At 40.5% G+C, this 24,685-nt stretch overlaps 1 protein-coding gene across 7 annotated transcripts in view; it reads right to left on the minus strand.

Moving 5' to 3' along the window:
• dmxl2 (Dmx-like 2) overlaps window positions 1–24,685 on the minus strand; it is a 72,627-nt gene that overhangs the window by 7,286 nt on the left and 40,656 nt on the right. For 2 of the 7 annotated variants that reach the window (XM_028013785.1, XM_028013784.1), the window contains 33 exons: window positions 24,425–24,654; window positions 23,644–23,846; window positions 22,322–22,443; window positions 21,960–22,049; window positions 21,751–21,859; window positions 21,545–21,664; window positions 21,192–21,419; window positions 20,047–20,324; window positions 19,314–19,486; window positions 18,580–19,231; window positions 18,172–18,501; window positions 17,973–18,092; window positions 17,565–17,700; window positions 16,168–16,278; window positions 15,291–15,460; window positions 14,938–15,035; window positions 14,664–14,829; window positions 13,334–13,595; window positions 13,023–13,225; window positions 12,533–12,916; window positions 10,718–10,900; window positions 10,338–10,628; window positions 10,059–10,250; window positions 9,524–9,600; window positions 9,312–9,442; window positions 7,913–8,158; window positions 7,470–7,652; window positions 3,360–3,550; window positions 3,127–3,260; window positions 2,936–3,021; window positions 2,616–2,817; window positions 2,128–2,245; window positions 266–331 (listed from right to left, as the gene is read on the minus strand). In XM_028013785.1, the coding sequence (XP_027869586.1) occupies window positions 266–331; window positions 2,128–2,245; window positions 2,616–2,817; window positions 2,936–3,021; window positions 3,127–3,260; window positions 3,360–3,550; window positions 7,470–7,652; window positions 7,913–8,158; window positions 9,312–9,442; window positions 9,524–9,600; window positions 10,059–10,250; window positions 10,338–10,628; window positions 10,718–10,900; window positions 12,533–12,916; window positions 13,023–13,225; window positions 13,334–13,595; window positions 14,664–14,829; window positions 14,938–15,035; window positions 15,291–15,460; window positions 16,168–16,278; window positions 17,565–17,700; window positions 17,973–18,092; window positions 18,172–18,501; window positions 18,580–19,231; window positions 19,314–19,486; window positions 20,047–20,324; window positions 21,192–21,419; window positions 21,545–21,664; window positions 21,751–21,859; window positions 21,960–22,049; window positions 22,322–22,443; window positions 23,644–23,846; window positions 24,425–24,654 (6,285 nt within the window). The remainder of the gene's footprint in view (window positions 1–265; window positions 332–2,127; window positions 2,246–2,615; window positions 2,818–2,935; window positions 3,022–3,126; window positions 3,261–3,359; window positions 3,551–7,469; window positions 7,653–7,912; window positions 8,159–9,311; window positions 9,443–9,523; window positions 9,601–10,058; window positions 10,251–10,337; window positions 10,629–10,717; window positions 10,901–12,532; window positions 12,917–13,022; window positions 13,226–13,333; window positions 13,596–14,663; window positions 14,830–14,937; window positions 15,036–15,290; window positions 15,461–16,167; window positions 16,279–17,564; window positions 17,701–17,972; window positions 18,093–18,171; window positions 18,502–18,579; window positions 19,232–19,313; window positions 19,487–20,046; window positions 20,325–21,191; window positions 21,420–21,544; window positions 21,665–21,750; window positions 21,860–21,959; window positions 22,050–22,321; window positions 22,444–23,643; window positions 23,847–24,424; window positions 24,655–24,685) is intronic. The other 5 variants (XM_028013786.1, XM_028013787.1, XM_028013788.1 and 2 more) reach the window with 5 other exon arrangements.

The raw sequence follows: 24,685 nt of genomic DNA on the forward strand, positions 1-24,685 counted from the left end.
AGCCAGGAGGAGACTTTATGGAAAAATAAATGTAAAAAAAATCAAAAAGCCAGAACGGTCACTATTAGGCCAAGCTGGAGAGGAGAAAACCAGTACTTCACCCAGTTTGGTGACGCCACAACCCGCAAACCAAAACCTTATGCGGCAGACTTTTTATTTTTTTAAAATTTTTATAAACATTTTCATGCATTTCCTCCTTCAAGCTTGGCTTTGCAGTGATGCTCAGAGACAAAAGGGCCCGGTCTGGGACAGTAAATGATACTACCTTATAGGGACTGCTAGCTCCAGCTATGCAGTTTGGGTTTATACGGTCCACATGGTTCTCTAAAGACTACACAACACACAGAGGCAATATAGACACGGAACAAACCAACATGGCACAACACAAAACACATGCACAAACAGAAAAAAAAAACATGAAATGAAAATGAAGAGGACTCACAGAATCTCATTGTAATTTTGTAAAAAAATAGAAATAACTAAATTTGTCTCTTGAAATAAAGTCCTCGTCATTAGAATGGATGAACAGTGAATCTGAATGTTATAGATAATTTGTAGCTGCTGCCTGAAATCTCACTCAAATCACTTATAATAACACGAGACTAAGCACACGAATCCTCTGGAACGCGTCTCGTAGGTATAAAAGCTTTTCTTTTTCTTTTTTTGGGGGGGGAATAAGTTATTACTTTCTTCCAAACAAATCCAAACATCACAGAAGGCAGTGATCTGCCTTGTGCTTGATTAAAGATGAGAAGTCAAAGCAAAGATAATGATACTAAGAAAAAACATAACTAGAGAAAGAAAAAGCTCAGTGGGCAACTCCCTCTGTCTGACAGCATTATGGTGGATGGTCAGGTCTCCACTCTGTTTGATGGACGATTCTTCACTGGTCCAAATAATCACACTAAAAGGTCTCAAAAGACATCAAAGCAGGAAGCTTTCAATGCAAAATTGCATGAGCTCTTTGTAGATCGTTTGTTCATACTGGAGGAAAACTGTACAAACGTGGTAAAATCATAATAAAGATTCGATGGCTTTCTTCCTTCGACCTAACAAAATAATACCTGCTTCATTTAAATGAGCCTAATTAATCCTTTCACTGAGCATATAATGGTTATTGTAATCTAACGTTGTGATTCTTGGTCTGTTCATCTAAAAAATTAAACTGGTTTGCAAGATAAAGTGAGAAGGTTAAAAAACAATGTCATCAAACATGGATAGTTTGCCCCATCCTTACAGGAACAGTTCAAAATTTTCAAATTGGGGTTTTATCATGTACTTGTGAGTAGTCAATGTTTTATCTGCAGTAGATAACTTTCATTAGATCACCACAACGTTTTTATTCCAAAAGTAAAACCATTTTAAAGTTTTATAAAACAGTTTTTGCCTGTGCCTCTATGACATTTATTAAAATGGATATGTTTTGTAAAGTTTTAATATGTGGACTTGACACTGATTCCAGACTGGAACATTTTAAGACTTTCTTAAAGAAGACCAGCTTTGTAGTCATGGTTACCAGCACTATGGTTCCATGACTTCTCGTTTCATTGTGGTCTACTTCAAGTAAATTCTAGGATTTATGCTGTGTATGATATTTTATCTTGCTATGTTGTTTTATTGTCTTATAGTGTTTTGTGTTGTTATAGGTTGTGGTGATGTGTATTGCAAATTTGCTAAGGCTACAAATGTTACAGTGTTCTTTAATTGTTTATATTTAGCATTTATCCGCATGCAAATAAAAATAATAATAATGATAATAATAAACAATTAAGAAAGAAAGAAGAAAACAAGCTGAGATTTGATTTTGCTTTAGTCCTGCTCTGATTTTCAACCAGATGGAAAACTTATGTGTTACATTAAAGTGAGAACATTAAGAAAGTTATTCATCGCAGATAAGACTCTTCACAACATATAAATAAAACCCTCACTGAAAGAATCTGAAGGATCTCTTCAAACCAACAAAATAATCATGTGGGAGGTTGTTCTTAATTACGGACAAAATATGGAATAAAATCGATCCAACGGGCCAGATCAAGTAAAGAACCGTTTAATAAGTAGATATGTTGTTTTTAGTCAGCTAATCAGTGAAAACTGAACCAGGATTCTCTTTTTGAGTCTTCTGCTGACCTCACTCTGCTTCCTTTTCTTGGTGAAGATGTAACGAATCAAAGCCTCCTGGAGAACTTCCTGTTTGACCAGGAAATGCCAAAGACGTCGAACTGGGAAGGACTGATGGCTTTTATTCCTGGAAACAATAATAGAGCAAAAAAAAAAAAGCAAACAAAAACGATCCAGTTAATTTTTTAATTAAAATTAGATTTTTCCAGCAATTTGTAAAACACTTGCCCTACTCTGGTGATACTACCAGAATAGTATTTTTTTTCCCCATAATTGTGTACAAACAAACAATCTGACTTTGATTTTCCAAGCACTCACAGCGTCCAGTCATAATTATACATATACAAACGGTAGGCAATTGTCCCCAAATTTTATGTAATTGCGTCAGAGTAAAGGGGTCTAAATACAAATGCTTGTGAAAATAGAGTCTTTAAATAAAAATGACATTTTTTTTCAAATAATTCATCAACCCACACTGTATGATTGAGTACACTAACTTGAAGGGCGTGTTGTCCGGCTCCAGCATGGCCTTGTGTCGCAGTATGGCAGGCCCAGATCCCGTGCTCAGGTCAGTGGGGTAGGTGTTGATGTAATTGGGAGGCGGACCTTCAAACTTGTTCATCCGCTCCAGTAAAAGTTGTTCCCAGTTCTCCAAAGTCTTCAACACTGCGTTGCTGAGAGGGGAAGTGACTGGTAGATCTGAGATTATAGCAAACAAAGAGTGTGTGGTTAAATATATTTAGAAGTGTACTGATGTGTTGCATGTGTTGGTCCACATTCGATTTAAGCAGCTGCTTAGAAATAAGAAAGGGTGTACCTGTGAAGTCAAGCCCAGTGAGTGGAATAAAGTTCTTGACGTTGTGATGAGCCAGTTTGACCATAACCAAACGGATCAAAGCCCAGCTGAGTCCAAAAAAAACGAAAAAAAAAACAAACGGTAAGACTTCACTCTGAAACACCGGCTCAAAAAAAAAAAATTACATCTAAGCAGGAGAAGATAGAGCCAACCTGTAGGAGTTGGAGTCCGAATGCTCCGTCATCTGTGTGTCAGAGAGGAAGGCATCGTCGTCATCGTCGTCATCCTCAGCGCCACTTTCGTCTGAATCATACAAAGCATTGCTCTCCGAAAGCGGGAGGAAAGGCTGAGAGGAAGAGAGGAATAAAGGTAAGGGGGAAAAAATAATTCTTGTTTTATATAACACTGTGCGTCACACGAACCGCTTGTCAGTTTAATGTCTTACTTTCGCTACGAAGTAGTCCCACATGCTCAGCTCGGGGGGAATGAACTTCTCTCTGTAGGTGGGTCTCTCTGCAGGCACAGGAGGCGGGGTGGCGGGGGTCTCCTTCACAGGACGTCCAGGAACCAGCATCCTCATGTTGAATCTGCGCCTGTATCGGTCCACATCCTCCGCAGGCGGCTGAGGGGGGGCCGCTGGCATGTGAAGGAGCAACAAGGAGCTTAAGATATTTACGATTAACCTCAGAAAAGGAAAGCTGTCGGGAGGCTGCGAGAAGAATGAGGATGAGCTTAGGCTCAGCCTCATTTCCATTCCAGAAGCAGGTAAAAGCAGATCAGAAGGAGGAACACTGCATCCACACTCTATCAGGGGCCTAAGCCACATGGACTTGGAGTTAAAACTGCAAACAACAATCTTACTCATATCAGAAATACCAGGACTGGCTTTGTCTCTTTACCACCCAAATGAAAACTGAGCCATTTGGGAGAGGGTGACATGAAGACAAACACACAGACATTTAGGATGGAGACACAGGGCAAGACACTGTAGGGTATGCACAAACCTGCACCATCATCCTGGGTGACTATCTCTGGCATTGCACCAGACAAAACAAGACAACACACAAACCAGAGTAGACAGTGCAGTTAGACACACAGATACCACACAGTCTATTACATAACAAAAAAATAAATAAATAAATAACTAACAGGAAGTGATACTTAAAACACACAAACGACAAACACAGATGACACATTTGCCGAGTAGTCATAAACAAAGGATTGTCTTCAATCCACAGCACTCAAGTGAGACAGATATAATTGTTTATTTTATTAAAAAGTGTTAACGATGTCAATAAGGAGCTAAAATAAATGTAGTTTCTGCATGGCTGGGTTTCTGCAGCATGAAGGTGAGACTGCAGCAAACCTCAAAAGGGCAGGGTTTCAACAAGAGATCTCATTCAACAGTCTGACATTTACGATCGTCCGAGCTCCAAACAAGCTCTTTGTAGCTCCCGGCCGCGCTGAGAGCTACATCAGACATGACAGAGATGTGCCATCCAAATGCCAGCTCCAATCTTCTCTCCACACAATAACAGCTGGAGAGTGCAATACTATAAATGAACGGTGTTAAATTCTGTCCATAAACCTGAATTTCTAGCAGCATAGGTAGTGCAAGTGTGGATTAGGTTATACGCAAGTAAAAACACTTAGTCATGGCGAAAGAGCCACACATTAAATCTATTATTTATTCAACTTCTGCCATTTTTCGCTCATTGAGGACATTACAGCTGTCTTTTAGTTTGACATCTTCTACTGCACATGGAAATATTCAGCTTTTTGTCATAATCTTAGCCTCCATTGAATTGAATGGAACATCTCATAATTTCCAGAAGAATTGTGGCAAAATCTTTGCGCTCTAACTACTTCAGTTAAAAATGCCATTTAAAGTGTAAAATGTAGTCATATCCTTCAGCTATTCCTGTTTAATTAAACCTTTTTGCATCGTTAGAAGATTTCATAAAATCCCTCTTCAAGTTTTTGCTCGCATTATCTTATCTTCGGGGGGGAAAAAAACAACAAAAAAAAAACATTGACCCCACTAGCTCTGATGGTTCCCAATCTAAACCCAATTTCAATCCTCCGATGCTATCATTGGTATTTTAGCTAGCATTACCTTTTTAGCTAATTTTAGCTAATTTTAGCTTTTACATGGGTTTTTTCACACTGCATGGATAATGTTGCTGAGGGTCAACATGTTAGGTCATGCCTACATGCTACCAATAGCTAGGCGTAACGTTTAAGATATTTTTTGCTTTTACATGAGTTTTTCAGATCTCACAGAACATGTTACATTTAGCCTTGATGCTATTGGCATTTTAGCTAGCTTTACCTTTTTTTGTTGTTGCCAATTTTAGCTTTTACATGTGGGGGTTATTATATGCTACATTGGGTATTTTACTGTAGGTCAACTTGTTAGTGACAACCTACATGCCATTATTAGTATAGCTAGTTTTGTAGCTCATTTTATCTCAAACTGACTTCGCAGTTTAGATTTGAAAGCAGTATTCTGTACCTACTTCTAATTTGGGTTGGATTTTTTTCACTCCTCTTCAACTGTTCTACTATATATGTTTTGCGGGCTTTTGCTTTCTTCGGATGCATTTGCCCATTTCTTACACTTTTGCAAGTCTTCTGCAGTTGACTTCAAATTCTTCTCCAATTTTCACCAAAAAACATTCAGCTTACAGCATTCACACTACATTTTCGCAAGAAAAGCAAAATGTTTTTTGCTCATATAGTCTCAAACGCTAGTTCATACTTCTTAAACCTTTTCACTTTTTGTCACAATACAAAGTCAAACTTCAATGTATTTTATTGTCATTTTACTTTGTAAACCAACACAAAAATAATGCATAGTTTTTAAAATATCTTACAAATAAAATGGATCGGCTAAACCAGGTGTGTCAAACTCCAGTCCTCAAGGGCCACTGTCCTGCAGCTTTTAGATGTGCCTCTGCTGCACCACACCTGAATAGAATAATTAGGTCATTATCAAGGCTCTGGAGAACTTGAGGTAATTAAGCCATTTCATTCCAGTGTTTTGTACCTGTGGCACATCTAAAAACTGCAGGACAGTGGCCCTTGAGGACTGGAGTTTGACACCTGTGGGCTAAACCATTCTAATTCGCTGTGCTGCTAGAAGGTAAACCTTTGCCCCAGTCTTAAGACTCCTGCAGCCTCTTCCACATGTTGGTTCCTTTCCTACATAAAACTTAAAGAAAACTTTGAATGGTACGTTTTTAGGCTTTCAACAATGAGTTCTCATTGTTGCTGCGTTGCTACAGATTCTCCCACCTATCTGTGAATCTCTTTAGCTCTTCCAGAGTTGCCTATTGGTTGCTTCTCTGAGTTAGGCTCTCCCTGAACAGCGTGTGGATAGTCATGTTTTGGTAGGTTTGTAGATGTGCAACATTTTTTCCATTTTCAGATGACACATTTAACAGTGGCACATAAGATGCTCTAAGCTTAGACTACTATTTTATGACCCAAACATGCTTGAAACGTCTTCACAACTATTCCCCGGACCTGTTTGTTGTGGTCCTTGGTCTTCATGAGCTTCTGCCTTTCAGAGCAGCCCTCCCTTCTAACGCCCCAATTCAGCTCCTTCAGACTAGCCAGCAGCAATTAGCAAACATCTGGTGGAAGTGCTCATCTGCTGAGCTAATCATACACACCACTTCTTAGTCCAACACTCCTAAAAACGGTTGTAAGCGCCATAATGAGAAGCCCTTTTGCAATTACGTACTGAAGGCAGAGTGTTGTGAAGAGTAGGAGCTTCTCAAAGAGAAAGAGGCCTATTTCAAAGTGTGAAATTACAAAGTCAAATTTCTTTCAAGTCATGTTTGATATTTACACCAATTTGAAACAACAAATGTAATGCAGCTACTTGATTGTGCTCTAAAATGGCCCAGAAAATACATAAGTGACTTTTGAGATTTTTGTCAACGTTTTTTTATTCTTTTTATTTTTTTTCCCCTTCACTTCACATGCACTCTTTTGTGTTGGTCTACAACATAAAATCTCAAAACCCAACCAGGTGTGTAGTGGTAATGTGTCAAGATGTGAAAAAGTTACAAGGCACAGTACATTCAGAATGAAATACAGCTATAAAAATAGTAGATGTCATTCTAGTATTCTAGATAACACATAGTTCTTTAACCCTCTTCAAGTGTACCTGGTTTAGTTTCAGATTCAGATCTAGTCTGAGAGGGCTGCTCAGCCTTGGCCACTGAACACTCCTGGCTAAGGGCAGCTGTTTAGTGACACAACAAAAATGAGCATAGAAGACATTACGACATGAACATGCGATGCTGCGTACGCACACAAATCCACTCACACCCTCACATGGTTGCTGCTTATCATAACAATGAGCACAAATGTCTTCATAGCACTAATCAGCTCTAATGTTCTCGAAGGGCATTCAGCAGGAGCTTCATGAGAGAGAGAGAGGCAGGAGAGTCAGTCAAGCATCGGCAACAACGCAAACCTGTACAGTTACCATGCACCGCAATCCTGCAAACCAGCACTGCAATCTACCAGCCTCGTTACTCACAGCTGGCCTTAGTTGCTGGGGCCACAGTGCCCAGCCCCTCTCCCCTTGAAACAGGAGGAGGGGGTCGATTGGGGTTCTGGGTTTCAGTGGGGATGGGAGAGGGGTTTGGGGAGAGGTTGCTCTGCTCAGGTCTTCCTGTCTCCTGAGATTCCTCTGGACTGGCTGCCTCAAACTCAGCTGGCACTGGGACACAGGGCAGAGGGCACACTCACACAAGACACTACACACAAGTGGCAGCAGCAGCATCTTTGGAACATCATCAGGTCAGGGGTAGGTGAATAAAAATGATGGAGACAGACTCCGGAAAGATGGAGCGGTCGCCTCGGACGCAAGATGAGATCATAGTTAGTTGGGATGTGAATACCCAGAGGAGGGCAAAGGGGGATGTAGACGATGTGAGGACCGTGTGAGTGTGAATGCAAAACTGCATTTTCTTTTTTTACCTGGTGGAAGTTCAGGCCTCTTTGGCTTAATAATGACTTTTGCTCCTCCTCCGAAGACAGCCGCCCACATGCGATTGTTGAGGGGATGCGCGGCCAGGCGGAAGAGTTCGTTGCTGTTGTGAGTGCCCAGGCCGTGGATAAGCAGCGAAAGATAAACAGCCACGACCGCCTCGCACAGCCTAACGCTGAGCCTCGGCTGGTCCTCCTCCCTCGCAGACGTCAACAGGGAGATCAGGGAGGACACACCTGCAGCGAGGGGGGACACGGTGCTTTTATTCTTTCCCCAAAATTATTTGCAAAGTCATAGAAAAAAAAAAAGAAAACAGACACAATGAAGAGCTCTTTTATGAAACATTTGCATGATAAGTCTCTGTCTTTCTATTTCTTTCCTGGAGGCCATGGAGCTCCTATTATAGAACACCACCTGCCTCTCTGCATAAACACAGATTGTCTGCTTTGCTTCCCCAGCTCCCTGCACACACACACACACACACACACACACACACACACACACACACACACACCCACACACACACAGACCTCCCTCTGCTGTTCACATTTCCTCCAAGTCATCCCTTTGATGCTTTCATATATGCTACTTCCTCATCCCGCTCACCCAGTGAGGATTCTGGAAAATTATTATAGTCTCTGTCATCTTTATTGTTCCATGTAGAGCAGGGCTTTTCAAAGTACGGGCGCCAGAGCTCTACAGGGGGGTCAAAATAACTGCAGGTATTCAACCAACTTCCACCAAGCCTATAAGCCTGTTCATTCATCCAGCCACCGGTGGCGCTGTCATAAAAGTGCTGGCTGTGCTTGGCAGGAGTGAACCCGTCTGGTTTTTACATCCCAAAACTCAATAAAACCTGATTTGGAGTTTCAAAATTCAGCAGGCTTTGTCAAGGGCTGTTAATTTTACTGTTGGTGAAATTTGATTATTTTTTGATAAGTTTGTGATAAAACTATTTAAGATCCTGAAATAGGACAACTGATTATTTTCAGTTAATGTTTCAATTCAGCTAAACTGCCCTCGACTCATTCATTAATGTTTGTGGCGTTTTTGGCATCTTTTGAAATGTTGATGTTTCGGGGGAATTGTTTCTGTCACTGGTTTAATTTTGTCTGAATATACGATGTCCATTTATTCATTTCTACAGTACATTTTGCAACTTAAATCAAGTTCATTGTTTGTCCATAAGCTCTTACTGTAATCTAAAGCAGGCAAACCCTACAACATCAGTGAAATATGTGTGACTGGAACATCAAGCATAGGAAGAGCAAAACGTTTACGGAAATAATCGCACTAATGTAGTTGGGGGGGATGCATGTTTTGATTTGCTCCCTAAGGGCAGGGAAGCTCTCCTTAATGTTGAAAACCCTAAGAAGAGTGTCTGGTTACCAGGCCACTGCGCAGGAGCAGAGTTCGGAGTAACATGTTCTTCAATGCTTTCTGTGCGAAGCCGCTTCCTTTCACTTAGCAGCAGCCCCTGGTAGACCATCCCTGTGAACTGGTTGGCTTCTGTTTGACTGCTGAGAGGACAAAACAGTGTTTATTTTCACCACGTAGTGGGTTAAATCAAGTCTCTCACCGAATGATGGACCTGTGGTTACCTGTAACTGTGACTGTCACATAGGGCTTGGTAGACACAAGCAGAAAGAGACGCTGCTAGGGTGTGAAGAGCATTTACCTGAGGATGAAAGAATAGTTATTATATCATGAAAATGAACAACAAATACAAGGAAAAGCTGCACACTTCCAACTCCAGCAGTACTTTCCTTAAAAAGAATATTTTTTTGGCAGAACATTGGGTTGTGTTCAAACTCAAGCACACATGAATTGACAAGAAGCTTGCAACTTGTTCTCTGTTTTAAGCATCAGTGACATTTGGTACTGGTGGTGCCAAATGTTTTCCAAGCTGGTCTCAAACTTCTGCCATAAAATATGAATAGAGATGAAGAGAAAAAAGCCACTGCTCCAGTTTTCAGTGCTTTACGGAGTAGATTCAAAAAAATCACCTTAGTTACGACACAGAGTTTCTGTAAGTTAGCATATTTAAAAAAAGAAGTGCTCTGAGTAGTCACAAAAGCATAATTTATTCAATCCCCGCAAGTTTCAAATGTAAAAATTCTCGTTTTGAGTCCTGACCCGATCGTCGATGATGTCCGGATGTGGTGGAGCCTCCATCATTGTGATGGTGTAGAGGATGTCGTGAATGTGGTTGCTGAGGTGGAGAACGGGATTGGCTATGACCGTCTTGGTGGGGGCGATGCACGCCGACAGCAGAGGCAGGGTCGTAGGCAGAGGCAGAGGGGACTGCAGTTGCTTCACCGTGGTCTCCTACACAAACACAGACGAAGCGTTCAAAACTGTGCCAAACATTCAAACAGCAAATGAAGGATGTGTGAATGGCAGCATGGCGTGCACCTGCTGGCTCTCCTGCAGAAGGAAGAGAAGCTCCATACGGACGGAGGTGACCCCTCCTCCTTTGGCTCCGTGAAGGCTGCAGTAGGACAGGAAGACCCTCAGCAGGGCCTGGTTCTTCCTCAGCCAGGCTTTACGCCTCTCAGAGTGCTGCTGCTTGGCTTGAAGACGACGTCGCTCCATCTGGTGACGCTCGTAAGCCCCGGCCTCCATGTTCTCCAGCGCCTCGTCTGAAATGTCCACAGATGCTGTACGATCCCTCTCGACCTCTGGGCCTTCCTCTATTCCCTCCACCTGTGTATTTTAACCAATATGTACAGAGAATTACTAAATGAGAAAAGCTTTCTGATCTCCCCAGCTGAGTTCATTTTCTTGGCGTTTACCTTGTAGTTGCAAATCTTGTGCATTGCTGCAATCTCCTTCTCCAACCAGCTGTAGAGCTGAAAGCGGAGCTTCCCTCCATCTACCTCGAAACCCGTGGCCAGCGTTCGCAGCTCGGTCATCAGGATCTTCAAACACGCACGAAACTTCAGCTGCTCTGCAATCACATCCACTTCGGACTCACCCTAAAAAACAAGAAAACTGAGTGTTTATAGGATTTAAAAACGATATATAAAAAAGCAGTCCTATAAAGTATGAAATATTACTTCATCTTCTAATAATAATCCTCTAAGCCAGTGGTTCTGAAATGGGGGTACGCGTACCCCTGGGGGTACGTGGAGGTACTGCAGGGGGTACGTGAAGCTTTTCAAAATATTTTTAAAAAAATCAGTAGGCTCCTCATAATAAGCCTTGGGAAAAATAATTTTGTAAAAAGTTCGATAAAATATAAATGTGTGTTCATGCACTGAATTTTATATTCAGTATTTAGTTTCAATATTCTTTAAAATAAAACGGACCCCCCCCACCAAGTTAGTTTGACCATGGACCCAGGGCACTCGTCAATGACCTGTCGTTATCATGATTACACTGTAACTATGGAGACGTGGCTAAAGCGTAGCAGCAATGCTGCTGAAAGTACAGATAAAGTGAAAAAGAAGGCACTGTACCTCTTTTTTATTCCAAAAATGTTTTGCCCGTGTCAGGGGGTACTTGACTAAAAATATATTTTTAAGGGGGTACATCACTGAAAAAAGTTTGAGAACCACTGCCCTAAGCCATGGTTTTTCAGGATGTTCTATGAACTCCACTGGTGGTACTTGGGCAGCTTTTAGTGTCATAAAGAACAAATCTTGCTATTAACTGTTTGCAAGTTAAATACAAACATATCAACTCTGATACAGTACATGACTGTTCATCAGATAAAGAGACAGCGGCTATTTTTCCATCAAAATAAGCCATTGGTAGTGCTGCTAAGGAGGTACTTGACATAAAAACTTTTAGAGACATTTCTAGAGGATCCTCAGAATTTTAGAGCAAATTTATGCTGAACTCTGAACCATAAATTATTATTATTTTGTTTATAGTAAGATTCTTTCTTTCATTTATAATGCCACAGCCACTTATCATAGATCTCTTTAAAAGCATTGGCCAAATCACACATTACTTCCTCAGCTGGCATTTTATTAGATACATTTATGAGTAAAGTAAAAAAAAGATTTCAAAAATGTACCTATTGGTGAGATTATGGAAAATTAGAGGCAGAACTTGCGCACATTTTTTGAAAATGTGATAAAATAATTTAGGAAGAAGTCACATAATTTGTTACTGAAAATACTTGGGTTACAAGAATCCTATTACTTGTGCAACACTAAGCCTGTGTAATTTATCTACAGAAAGCATAAAAAAGGAAACGGATATTTGGTTAAAATACACATAGTAGTGTTGGGTTACAGTAAAAGATCCCTTACTGTAACCCAACAGATACAAACTGTAGAAGAAGCTGAAAATAATGGAAAAAATGACACACTACAGGAAGACCAACACAAGGAAAAATAGCCAAAATAGACATTTACAGAACAGCGACAAAAAACACAGGACAATTTGATTGAGTCAAAGAAAATAAAGATTGATGTTTTGGTGGGATTGCTGCTCCTGACTGAAGACATTTATTTTATGTGTATGATTGTTGTATATATAGCAGTTTGTTCAAACTGATTATGAAAAGAAAAATATGAATATTAAAGCAAAGTGAAAACAAAAATAAATAAGGACAGATTTCATCTGTGATTTGAGCTGTTTTTAATAGCTATATATACCTGTGAGTCTTCTCTATGCAGTTTGGGACCATCATTCTTTGAGCCTTTGTCCTCGATCTCTGGTTTCTTCATGGTTAAGCCATCTTCATCCTCATCTTCATCATCTTCCTTGTCATCGCCCCAGTCGAGCTGCAGCTCGTCTTCCTTCACCTTGACAACAGGCTGGCTCCAGTCCAGCCCACCAACGCTATCGTTGGCTCCCCAGGCAGGAGCCGGCGCTGCGGAGGAGCCCCGGTCCAAACCGCCTTGGGTGCCATTTTCTAACGGCTGGCTCGCATTCACATTTGCCTTCGACGGAGCTTTGCTGGGAGACGAGGAGCCAGATTTCCGGCTTACTTTGGGAATCTTGGAGAGCACTTCCAGAGCCAAAACCGGGCAACCCACCTACAGAACAAAATAAACATGGTAAACAGATCAACCTCACATAATTATGACAAATCAAAGATTAAAGACATCTACTGGATAGTAACCGTTTCAGAACTGAGCTTACTTTAAAGTGTGCATTGGCAGTAGTGAAGAACAGTTTGCGCTCTATAAGGTTGATCTCATCGGCACCGCTTTTCTCAGCAGTAAGGCCCACATTTGTCGCCGTGCCTTCTGGATTCGCAAAGTGCCGACGGATGATCAAAGGATGTGTCCTTAAGTAGTTATAGAAACTAAACACCACAGGGTTGCAAGACTTCACCATCACATCTGACGCACAAGAGGGAAGAGAAGGAGATGAAGAATAAGAATTGCATACAACAAAAATCATGATGAAAGCAAGTAAGACTCATTTTATCCCCCAGGTTTTCTGCTTACCCGGATTCTCCTCTTCTTTTGGGTTTCTCTCCAATAGTGTGTCCAGGGCTCGGGTGTAATCTTTCATGATCCAGTAGGCTATGCTGCGAAGGAACGGGTCTGGATGCAGCCTGGAGCAGTGATAAGCGCTCCCGTCCCGGTTGCAACCCAGAACCTTCTCGTACAGGAGGCCTTGGCAGGTGGACGAATTATCAAAGTCGGCTTCGTACAGCCTCGCTACTATCATGGCTAACTGGAGATCCTCCATCTTCTCCATCAACACCTGCACATCATGAAGGAGCGTTCAGTCTACAGTACTGTACAACTAAACTTTATACGAAGGGTAAACTAACAAGACAACATGACACATTTTCAAACGGCTGAATTCATAATACTCAGGTAATTCTGATCGATGATAGAGCAACAGTTAATAGAGCTAAAAGTTTGAGGGTTCTAACAATTGTTCCTAACACATTCTAAATTAGATCCTGTAATTTATGACAAGCGATACCTTCATTTCACAAATCAACTGAATAAATGCAGAGTTAAGCTGAAGTAGTGACCAAAAACAAAAGACAACAACCTTTTTGGATTTTGTTTTAAATGTTAAATTGTAAATATGTTTGTAAGTCATAAACTACTGTGATCAAACTGGACAAAAAACGTTATGATTAGCATTACCAAATACACAGATGAACATCTTAACATAAATTTATGTAAAAATGCTTTTATTTTGCTGGAATGCCATTATTTTGTCTTTGCAGAATAAGAAAGAGTATAGAAACTCAAACTTTTCTCCAAAATCAAGATGTAATTTTTCCATACTTAAAGACATAGAATGTGATAAATAAAAATTTCCCCCATTTTTTCATACTAATAACAGACTATGTAGACCCTGTTATTTTGTTGCTGTGAAACTCCAACAGAGCTCACCGAGCATGGACCTAGGAATGTAATTTGCATGTAGTCATTCTAGATTTTCTTAACTTGGTTATTCTTGTCTCACTTTACCTTGAGTTAGAAACACATAATGCTCAAAGTTGCTTTCTTGTTATTTTCTATCTGCATGTTTTGACTGTGTGGCTGTAAACCTAAGGCCAAAGAAAAATATGCAAGATTGTTATGAATTTTATCAGCGTTCAGTGTTTACTCAAAGGCTGCTCTCAGCAACATATATCATTATTATGCTTCATGTAGAAATTTAAATTTGATAGACTTTCATTTCTTTCATTTTACTGCCACTGTGAGGGAAATGAAAACAGAGACCAGGAGAAGACTCAGAAGTAATAAGCTGTGCCTGGGTATCTATGTGTGTAAATCAGAAAGTGTGTGTGTGTTTATTTCTCTTCACCTCTATTGCGTCTTTAAGGGAGCCAGCTAATAGGAAAAAAGCAGCAGACTGTTCAAAGCGCTGCTTTCCCAGCAGGGAGAAAGCGTTTTTTAGAGCTGCTTTTCGCCACCGGTCCTCGGTGAAGTTGTTTTTGAAGAATTGAGTCATTTTCTCATCATGCTGAGACCTGAGAGATGGAAATGAGACTGTTGAATATCTCAATGAGGTTTAAAAATACACTGGAAACAAACATACAATACACAGAGCAGCAGTGTATCCCGTGACGTGATCCTACCGGAACAGACCCCACAGAACAGCTTTTTTCTTCATGGCCAAGTAGAACAGCGCAGCATCCAAAGGGTCGCTGTTCCTCTGGAACGCAGCTTTTCCCAGCTGATGTCACACAGAACAGTTCAGTTACTTGGTTTCCTTGTATCCTTAATCTGATACTTAACAGCAAATATACAGACATGCTGAGCAAAATGTTGATAGTAGTTAATCTAGTAAATTTCTACCATAAATATGTAGATGAAGCAAAAAATAAATTTTAAATTTTTCTCGATAAAAATTATAGGTTACTGTACATTTTCATTCTAGATTTTCTGAATGTATTCAGACTGGATTTTTTAAACATTTTTTTATCGGTACCTTCTCCACCATCTTCCGCAGCGTGTTGATGTTACGTATCCACCATCCCACTCCCACAGCTCTCAGCTCAGACCACTGTGGGTCGCCTCTCTGCATGGCAGGAATCATGTTCAGCAGCTCCTCCTCCGCCTCCGAGTGGAAGGCCCATGCAAAGTGGCACGTGGAAAGGCCTGGCATGGAGATGGATGGAGGGATGGAGAGAAGAGAGAAGCATGATTGGCTTGAATTGAATTTGAGCAGAAACAGATTTAATAAAAGTGACACATGAACCCGACAGTTTTGTAAAATGCCTTGAAACAACATGAGGCTAAAACATATCATCAAAGAGGTTCAAATTTCAGCTAATTAAAACCAAAAACTAAGCTTCTTGGAAGATTTGAACGTTGCATAGGGGCAATAACAGGGGTATTAGTACAGAAATAAAAATTATGTCTGACAAAATTGTGAGACAGATTACAAGGTTGACAGCAGAAGGTCGGTAACACCCTCTACAAGGAGGATAATTAATAAAGGATGACTGCTTAGGAAATATATTACATTTCACTTAGCAATCTCCTCCTAATATACATAAATGTCAGGATTAAAGACTTTCCAAATAGGTTATACAGATTGTACCAAGTAGAAGCTGTAGTAGATTGGAGACAGAAAACATGTGTGTACGTGACTGTAACTAGTAGCACTTCTCTTCATTTTAAATGAGCAAAACTTCTTTAACTCCATACACACACAGTTCACAAACACCCATACATAAACAACACTATTAAATACTTTTTGGTGCTCCAGATCAAGACGGCGCAATATATTGAAACCTATTTGATTCACCCAACAGCCTTAACTGGTGATTTTACAAACTGCGTTTTTCTTCTTTTTTTTTTACCCTGGTGAAGCAGCTGCATACGATACAGGGGAGGCAAAGACGTGAGCAGGCAGGTGTGAAGACGCATGGCGAGCAGGTACCTCAGTCCACACTCATCAAGAGCCTCACCACCTATACAAACAGAAGGGATTTATTATTACCAAGTAACAGCTACATAATAAATGCAAAAAAGTACCTCCTGTAATATTTCAGTTCATGCAATCCTGTCAAAGAAAATGTGTTTCTTGACCCTGAACCTTCTTCTGTGATTACTCTGCCCTGGAACAACCTGCTTATGTCTTGCTCTCAAAAGACTAAATAAACAAGAGGGAAAATTGGAGAAGAAGAAAAAAAGACGATGATAATGAAAAAGTACGGAGGAACAGTTCAGGCATTTTTTGCTGATTTGGTCATTGAAGATTTGATGGTTGGAGATTAAAGACACGCTGGAAAAAACGCAATCAAAAAAAGCATGTTTGTCTTACACGCTTATAACCTTTAGACAACTTTTAAAGAGTATTGTCTCTTACAAAGGTTAATACCTACAGTGATGGTAGACAAAAAGGCAGGCCAACACACCACATGTTGACTGATTTGTCGTTTCAGAGGCATCCATGATCTTAAAAGCGAGCTGCATAATCCTAAATATGAAAATATGGCCTACACTGGAGGAAAGGCAGTGTATTGTTAGGTTTTAAAAAATGCTGAAACTGAAAGCTGTTAAGTTTAATTATTGTGATCCAAGAACAATTTTAAGAAATACATTTCTTACAATCTCAAAGTCAGTCGTTACTGAAAAACTAAAAACTTACTTTAGAACTGAAGAAGATTCAGTTGTTTTTCTTTTTTAGAACTGAAACTATTTTCTATGGAAGCATGTCAATCAAGTTGCTACAACAAGGAGAAATTACAGTACACAAAACAAGAGCTAAGAGATTTTCTTTTATTCTTTTCAGTCTTTATCTGTTACTGCCCATGCTGGATTTGTAAATGTTTCTAGGGTTTTGAAACAAAATAGAGTCAAGATAAGAGTTTTCATTCTTTGAGGAATAAACACTGGGATTGTTTTTAGTGTTTAGTAATGATAATAGCCAATATACGTTTTTAAAGTCAGACCACGTTGTTTTAAAAAGAAGCTTCTTTTACAGCAACTGCTCGTTCTCTCACACAGTGTGACATCGCCTCTGGTATTAATATAAATGTTCAATGACAAGAATCAATGCAGGAGCAGAACACCTGCTGCTGTTCGGTAGATAGCATTAGAATTACCATCTGATCTTTGGCTTTTACTATGAAACTGAAGCAGCATTTAAAGTAGAATAAACACATTGTAGCCAGAATGCTCACTCATGTGTAACCGTTAAGGTACAAAATAAGAGACAGCAGCGGATACAGGTAAACACAAAGCCTATAGTAACCTGTGTACTGCTGATCAGCGGAGCTCGTAACTTCAGCACTTGTGGTAGCAATCGTGTCGGCCAAGGCCACCAAAAACATCTGCTCCAGCCTGGTCAGTCCTGGGAGGCTCGAGTGCATGAGGTGGCTGGATAACACCTGGAGACAAACAAAAAAGAAAACAACTGAAACAGAGAACTGAAAAATATATATTTTCCTTTTTGTGCAGAGAAGCAAACTGTTGAACAAGTTAAGTTTCTCTCAGCTTCCAACCCACACAGCAATAAAATTATGAGATTATCAAAATAAAGTATTAACATTTCAAAATGTGCTTAATTCTCTTTATTACAGTATTATTTGCTCTACATTTATCCACATAATAATAAAAAAAACTGTACAGAAATTGCAAGGTCAATAAAGAGAGCAATTACCTGAGCATGCTCCGGTCCAAAATAAGAGGGTCCATACTGAGAGAAGTTGATGACTCGAGACTTCCTCTCTGGTTTATCAGTAGCAAAGTTCACAAAGTCATCAGTAGTAACTGTTGGCACCTGTTTGGACATTCAGGAAACAGTTTTAGTTACCTAAAGATCAAAATGCACAGTGAAGAGACTAATTCTAATAGCTCACCTGGAAGAGATCGGCATACTGGTCTTCTGAGGATTTTTGAGCTGCATCACCATCAACAACCTTAGCCGTTTTGGCGCTTTCTTCCGCTCCCTTGAACGAAGTGTCGAGGTCAGCCAACATCAAGGCGTAGAGGGGCAGTGGAGGGATGGAGTTGATCTCCGTGTAATCCCTCCCTCCGTCTCGGCCAGCCACAATGGTGTCCTTTGCCGTGCTTCCAGTCACGCTGATTGTTCGGGAGAGATGCCTCCTGGATCCGCCTTCACCTGCCTCCACATCCCTGACCACAGCGACTTCTCCGGCTATGCACTTCACCAGATGGGCAAGTATGGCCTGAACAAATTCAAACATATGCTTTAGATTTTAAGTAGCTATTTCTGAACATTCATTTTCGAGCGGAAAGGGACCCACCTTGGCCCGTCGGACCTTCCCCAAGTCCATGAGTTCCAGCAGCTGAGTTGGGTGGTACTGTGGAAGAGTGGGGGAGAGAGAATGAGCCGCCTCAAACAGTCCACCTTCCTGTAGTCCTGCGGGGGCGCGGAGCGCCTCATCCACTCCAGTGCTCCCTTCAAAAACACTCTTGGACCTGGCTCTCCCTTCAAAGACGGAGGAGGTAACCGCGCTCTGACCTCCAGCGATGTCTGCGGATGACAGGTTGCCCTCTTCTCCTTCACCGGGCTTCTTGTCCTGGTGCCACTGGGCGTACACGTGCATTTCACAGTCCATACCCACCACCAGGATGCCGTCCCTCACCCAGGACAGGGAGACCGGCAGTGAAGGCGTCCCGTCCACGGACGACAGGAGGTCTATGGCGCGAAGCAGGATCCAGCGTGAACGAATGCCCTGTTTGATACTGCCCCCTAGAGGAAGGGTGATTACTGCCACCCCCTCTTTGCTGCTGGTCTGCTCATTGACCATGCCAGAGATGCGGCCGTACATGAGGATGTTAGAGCCCACCCCAATTGTGAGAATGTGAGAGCCGTCCTCCTTCGATAGCCAGTCCAGGTGGATGAAGTGCTTGATGTTGGGCGAGCTATGGTCTCTGCTCATGTACAAATCAGACCTGAAGGATAAAAAAATAACAAAACACGTCCATAAAATACAGAAAGTATCAAATAATAAAAAGTAAATGGTTCCATTCTGACCTGCTGTAGACAAAAAGGTTGGAGTCCACACTGACTCTCGGATCCAGTGTTGAAGAAGGTCTGGCAAAGTCATCAAGGTGAACAGTTTGCTCTAAGACCCACTCAGAGCCTCCAGTGGATTCACACTCATAGATGGAAACGTGCATGGAGAAGTCTTCGACAGAATTGTGCAGCTGAAGACAAAAAGGACACTCTGAGAATTCTGCCTGAGAAAAAGTAAAGGTCCTGAAGTCAATCGTGATTAATCAATTATAAAAATGATCATTAACAAATTTAGTCATTGATTAATCGCTATCCGGAGTATGGAGTAAATATGTTTTACCCAAAACTTCTGAAGTGGTGTAGTTTTAGCATTGCATTTTAGGCAATAAAGTGTTCATTTAAAAAATAAATTTGATTATTTGCTCATATCCATGTTTAAACAAGCTACAGTGGTTAACTGAAAAATCTGAGAAATGTGACAACTTCTTTAAATCTTATTAATCATCAGAATAATCAATAGATATGACAGAACTAATGATCACATCGAGTTTAAATGCATTATCTCCTCTAATCTAGTTCATCTTTCTGCTCCATTCACTACTTTACCTAAAGTGCATTTATATAATATATGCTGCTGTTTTCATCTATGAGTGGTTAAGCAGAACTATAATATTACAATGTTTACCATATGAAAAGGTTTCAAAGAGAAACTCTTAAGATAGTAATAAAATACAGAGTTCTCATATCCTACCAGTCCTTGCCATGGCTGCTTAAAGGCCACGGCTAGCCGGCCGATGTAGGAGCAGGAAACGGCGACAGGCCGTCCCGACACAGACACTGCGCTATTGTTGTCCTCCTCCTCGTTCATGAGCACCCACGGTTCCCAGCGGTACACCCGGTTGTCCGTGTCATCTCCATCGTCGCCCTCCACAGCGCAGCGCCAGAAGCGCACGTGAGAATCAGAGCAAGTGGTAACGATCAGGTACGGAGCCAGACACACAGGGTAGATGGAGGAGGAGCTCAGGTGACCTGGAAGAAGGAGCAGGGAGAAGATGATTTATGAAATGTTTCATCTAAATACCAAAATTAACCAAATGTCTGGAAACATGCTTTTCCAAATTATCCATGACATGGAAAAAGTTCAAATCTAATTGAGTATAGCTAAAAAAACAGAGGTGAAAAATGTTGTGCCAGCAAGGCAAAAATAATACTGTAAAATATTTCTGTCATTGGAATGAAGATCTGGAATAAACTCACTAAAGAGCTGAAGCAAAGTCCAAGCATGAGGTATTTTAAGAAAAGACTCAAAATGGTTACTATTCAAAAGTATAAGGATGAACAGGGATGATGAATTTGGCTGGGAATTACAGCACTGTGGATGACTTGGGCAATTGGGTGTAGGCGTGTGTAAATATATGTGGGTGTGTAAATAGGTATATATTATTTATGCATATATTTAGGTAGATGCATATGTAATACATAAATACAGTATATATACTGTATATGTATGTATTACTTTCATCTGGTTCAGGAAATATTATTATAGTTATTATTATTATATTATTATAGTTATTATTATTATTATTATTATTATTATTATTGTTTTATTTTTTTGGAAAGGATGCCGGAAACAGGAAGACTATTTATGCTATGAATTAATGAATGGAAAAGAGGTATGATTATATAAGTTAAACTTCATCATACTCCTTTTCAGACTCAGTCACCGAATAAGTGGTGTATTTACATGTATTTGAGTATGTAAATTTAATAGTAAGGTATTGTATTTGCACTTAGAAACATAAAAGTCTGTTTTGTTGGTGAAATGTCTGTCTGAAATAAATTATCATCATCATCATCATCATCATATAAGGTAGATAAAAATGAATTCTGGCCAACCTGCAGATGGCGTTGCCCTGGTAACTTCCACCCCATGCGGTAAGTCTAGTCGCTTGCTGCACACCAGCTTGGAGCTGAGGATAAGTTTGCTTGCTGATTGCAAGTTGGCTGAAGAAGCAGATCGAGGCAGGGGTCTGATTGGAGAGGTCTCCGGGGACGAGTCGGCATTCACGACCTGACTGGGAACCAGGAGCTGGCTCTGGAAGCTAAATGGTTGGCTGGGCTCATCTGGAAAATTTTACATAGATTTCTGGCCTATAACTCCGCAGAAGGAATTCAATATGATGTTCTTCAATGTTAATAATATCCAAAATAAATCTGATTTCTATCTTTTGCTGCAAAGCTGGACTTACCAACGCAGGCCTGCACAGATTGGAGGTGCAGGTGCCACATCTGCAGCACAGAGTTCCCATTAAGATCCTTCTCTATTACCACCAAGAAGAACTTCTCAGAAAATGGGGCAGGTTGGTAATCTGCATGCGCAGAAAAAAAAAAGGGTATTTAATGACCAAATTGACAGAAAGAAAAAATCCCTGTTAAATTTGCAGTTGCCCTCTACCTTCTCCAGTCGAGAAGGCTGGTGTGAAAGCCTCTGATTCGTTCTGAGGTTTGTAACCTAAAATGAAATCCTCTTGGAAGACATGAAGCAGCTGGGTGTTGGAGCCGCACTGGATGCACGGAGACGTGGGATCAGAAAGGTTAACAAGGACTTCACTGAACTGCTGCACAACGCTGATGTGAGCTGCGTGTGAAAGCAGAGCTGCTAACCTGGTTTGTAATGACATCCAACTCGATGATACATCCAGGTCTGGCTGTGGACTGCTGACTGACAATGTTGAACACTTCGCCCACCAGTTTCTGGACAGAAATATGCATGAGCATTCGGTAATTATCCGTGAACGCCACTAATTGTTATCCATAGCATGAATTAGGTGTAGAGGGTTTTAAAGATGTAAAGCACGTTTTAGTCTTTACAAAAAGAAAAAAAGATCAGAAAGATGAGAAAAACAAAAATCCAGATTCCTTAGCTTTACAGTAAAGAAATTTGGAAAACATATTCTCATAGGTTTCATATGTTCAAGAGAGAAATAACATATTTCAAATGAGCAGCAATGAATGTGTTCACTCACAGATGTTTCTGGATCTGACAGCTCATCCAGTAGTTTTCTGGCATCCACAACGGCTTGATAGAGACGCAGGTTTTTACCGTCTGATGCCACAAAGCAGGCGCTGGCACTGTTACAGTAGGTTCCTGGCAGAAACAATGCGGTTTATAGCGCAAGTAATGTTACAACCAAATTACAGGCTCATAAGAACACCTAAATACGACATAATATCAAATTAATTCATTATTATGTGCTGATAAATATATTTCAAGTGAGAAGAATTGTGTTAGGCGATACAAGGCACTCGCATACAAACATGTTTATGTCTAGTAAGCAGCTATGATACGTAGCTAGAATGTCTTGATATTAGGTGTATGTGTGACATTATTTTGTTCAAGCATATCATCTTAATATAATTTAACTCTTTTGTCAAACACAATTCTGATGTTTTAGCTAAATAAAAACTCGGGTTTTAATATAACAAGAAGAAAAAAAAAACATTATTGTTACAGTTGCAAATGCAACAGTGTGATCTTTTTCCAGCCAGTGAATGTACTTTGCCAAGTACAAGTCGTGCTGTTACTGAAAAAAAATAACACTGAAGCATTTAAAAATGTAATCATGGGAAACAGAGACGCAATGAGCTGTTTAAAAGAGAAACAGCTCATTTTAAATCTCAGACCTGTCTTAATCTAAGACAGGTCTGAGATTAATTCAGGCTTCCATAGAAAAGTCAGTGAAACTTTCCGCTGAAAGGAGCACAACACTGATGTTTAAGCGTTACGCCTCTTTATGAAAATTGCTAGATTTGGAAATGTTGGCATTATGCTGGAAATGTCTGGGATCTCTTCTTCAATAAACACAGATCTAATCACGCAACTTTTAACTTTGTAACAATCCTATTTTGACATAAGTTTAATGACTGATGAATGTTTAAGAAAAGTGTAATGGCTACCGACACATCCACCAAAATAAAATTTCACGTTGAGCTACTGGATTTAATAAGTTTATACTACTCCCTATAAACATAACATTCAGCTGTTACACAGTAAATAATATCAAATCAATGACGCAATTTTATGTACTGTTTACTATTATATATTTCTTGCTTCTTTAACTCTTGTGTTTTGTGTTAGAAATAAACTCATACACTAGAACAGACCATTTAGCCTGTTTAAAGATAATAAAACAGGTTAGAAATGAGACAAAATATTGATTAGTACAATCTTTATTATGAATATAACATCTAACAGAATGCTAGATGTCCTTTACAATATTAACACTGCACACATTGATGATGATATATTTGCAATATATCATCCTTCAGCCTTATATGAAGCACTTACCAAGTACTGTGCTGGGTACCAGTGTAGGCAGCCAAGCCACATTGCTGAAGGCAGACGTGTGCAGAGAGTTGATGCGGGCCAGTTCAGAGACCCCTCCAGTGCAGGACAGGGGTCCGATGTGGTCCACTCGCCACAAAATCAGCTCACTGTAAATGGCGTTTGGGTCGTGGAAAGTCCTTGTAGCTGCATTACGAAGCTGCTTCCTGTCGATGCAAATGTAGGTGAAATCTTATTTCAAGTAGACGGGAAGTTTAATCATTATAATCGTCATTCAGGATTTGTTGCAGTAAGCAAGTTCTAACATTTTTACAATAAGCTCCCAGTTAATTTTTTTTTACATTATTCTTGAAAAAAGCTGCATTTGTAAACACATACAAAGACTAAGAGAAGTGTGAATTTTCCACACAAAGTAAATTACCCATCAGGCTCTGGCTGGACACAGCCTTCATCTGACACAAAAAAAAGCAATCCATTTCTTATCATGCAGAATGCTTCTCTGAGTGCAGGATGGATTTTCTTTTGCCATTTTTAGGCAACTCGAGTGGCAGTATTGATTAGTCTACGTGCTGGAAGCAAAAGCAGCAGTAAACAAAACACTGCACTTCTAATCTGGAGGACACAGCAATGATTGTGGGCGTCGCTCTCATTATGTAAGAAGATCCTGACATACAGAAGAAAATGCTTCATATTCAGATTGGTATCACAATGATCAGCAGTCTATTTTCTCTCTCAGCCTGACAAATAAAGGATGTGTTGTTTGCATTATTTGTCTGTTCTGTACCTGGGAAGTCCTTTTGGTGGAGGAAAGGACTGGGGCTGCTCCCCTTCTAAACTGCTGGGGGCAGAGGGGGGAGTGAGCAGCGCGTTGTGGTGGGAGGAGGTGAGCAGAAGCGGCAGCACGGTGTGACAGGCCTGGTCGTTTAGGTGGAAACGGTGGCCGCAGTACCGAATCTTGTGAGAAACAGTCAGGACGTTGGAGAAGCCGGAACGCTCAGCAAATGTCACTGCCCACTGTAGTTAAAGAGAACGAAGACAGATTGTG

Source organism: Xiphophorus couchianus, chromosome 4 (genome assembly GCF_001444195.1).
Source record: "Xiphophorus couchianus chromosome 4, X_couchianus-1.0, whole genome shotgun sequence".
Classification (NCBI taxonomy): Eukaryota; Metazoa; Chordata; class Actinopteri; order Cyprinodontiformes; family Poeciliidae; genus Xiphophorus; species Xiphophorus couchianus.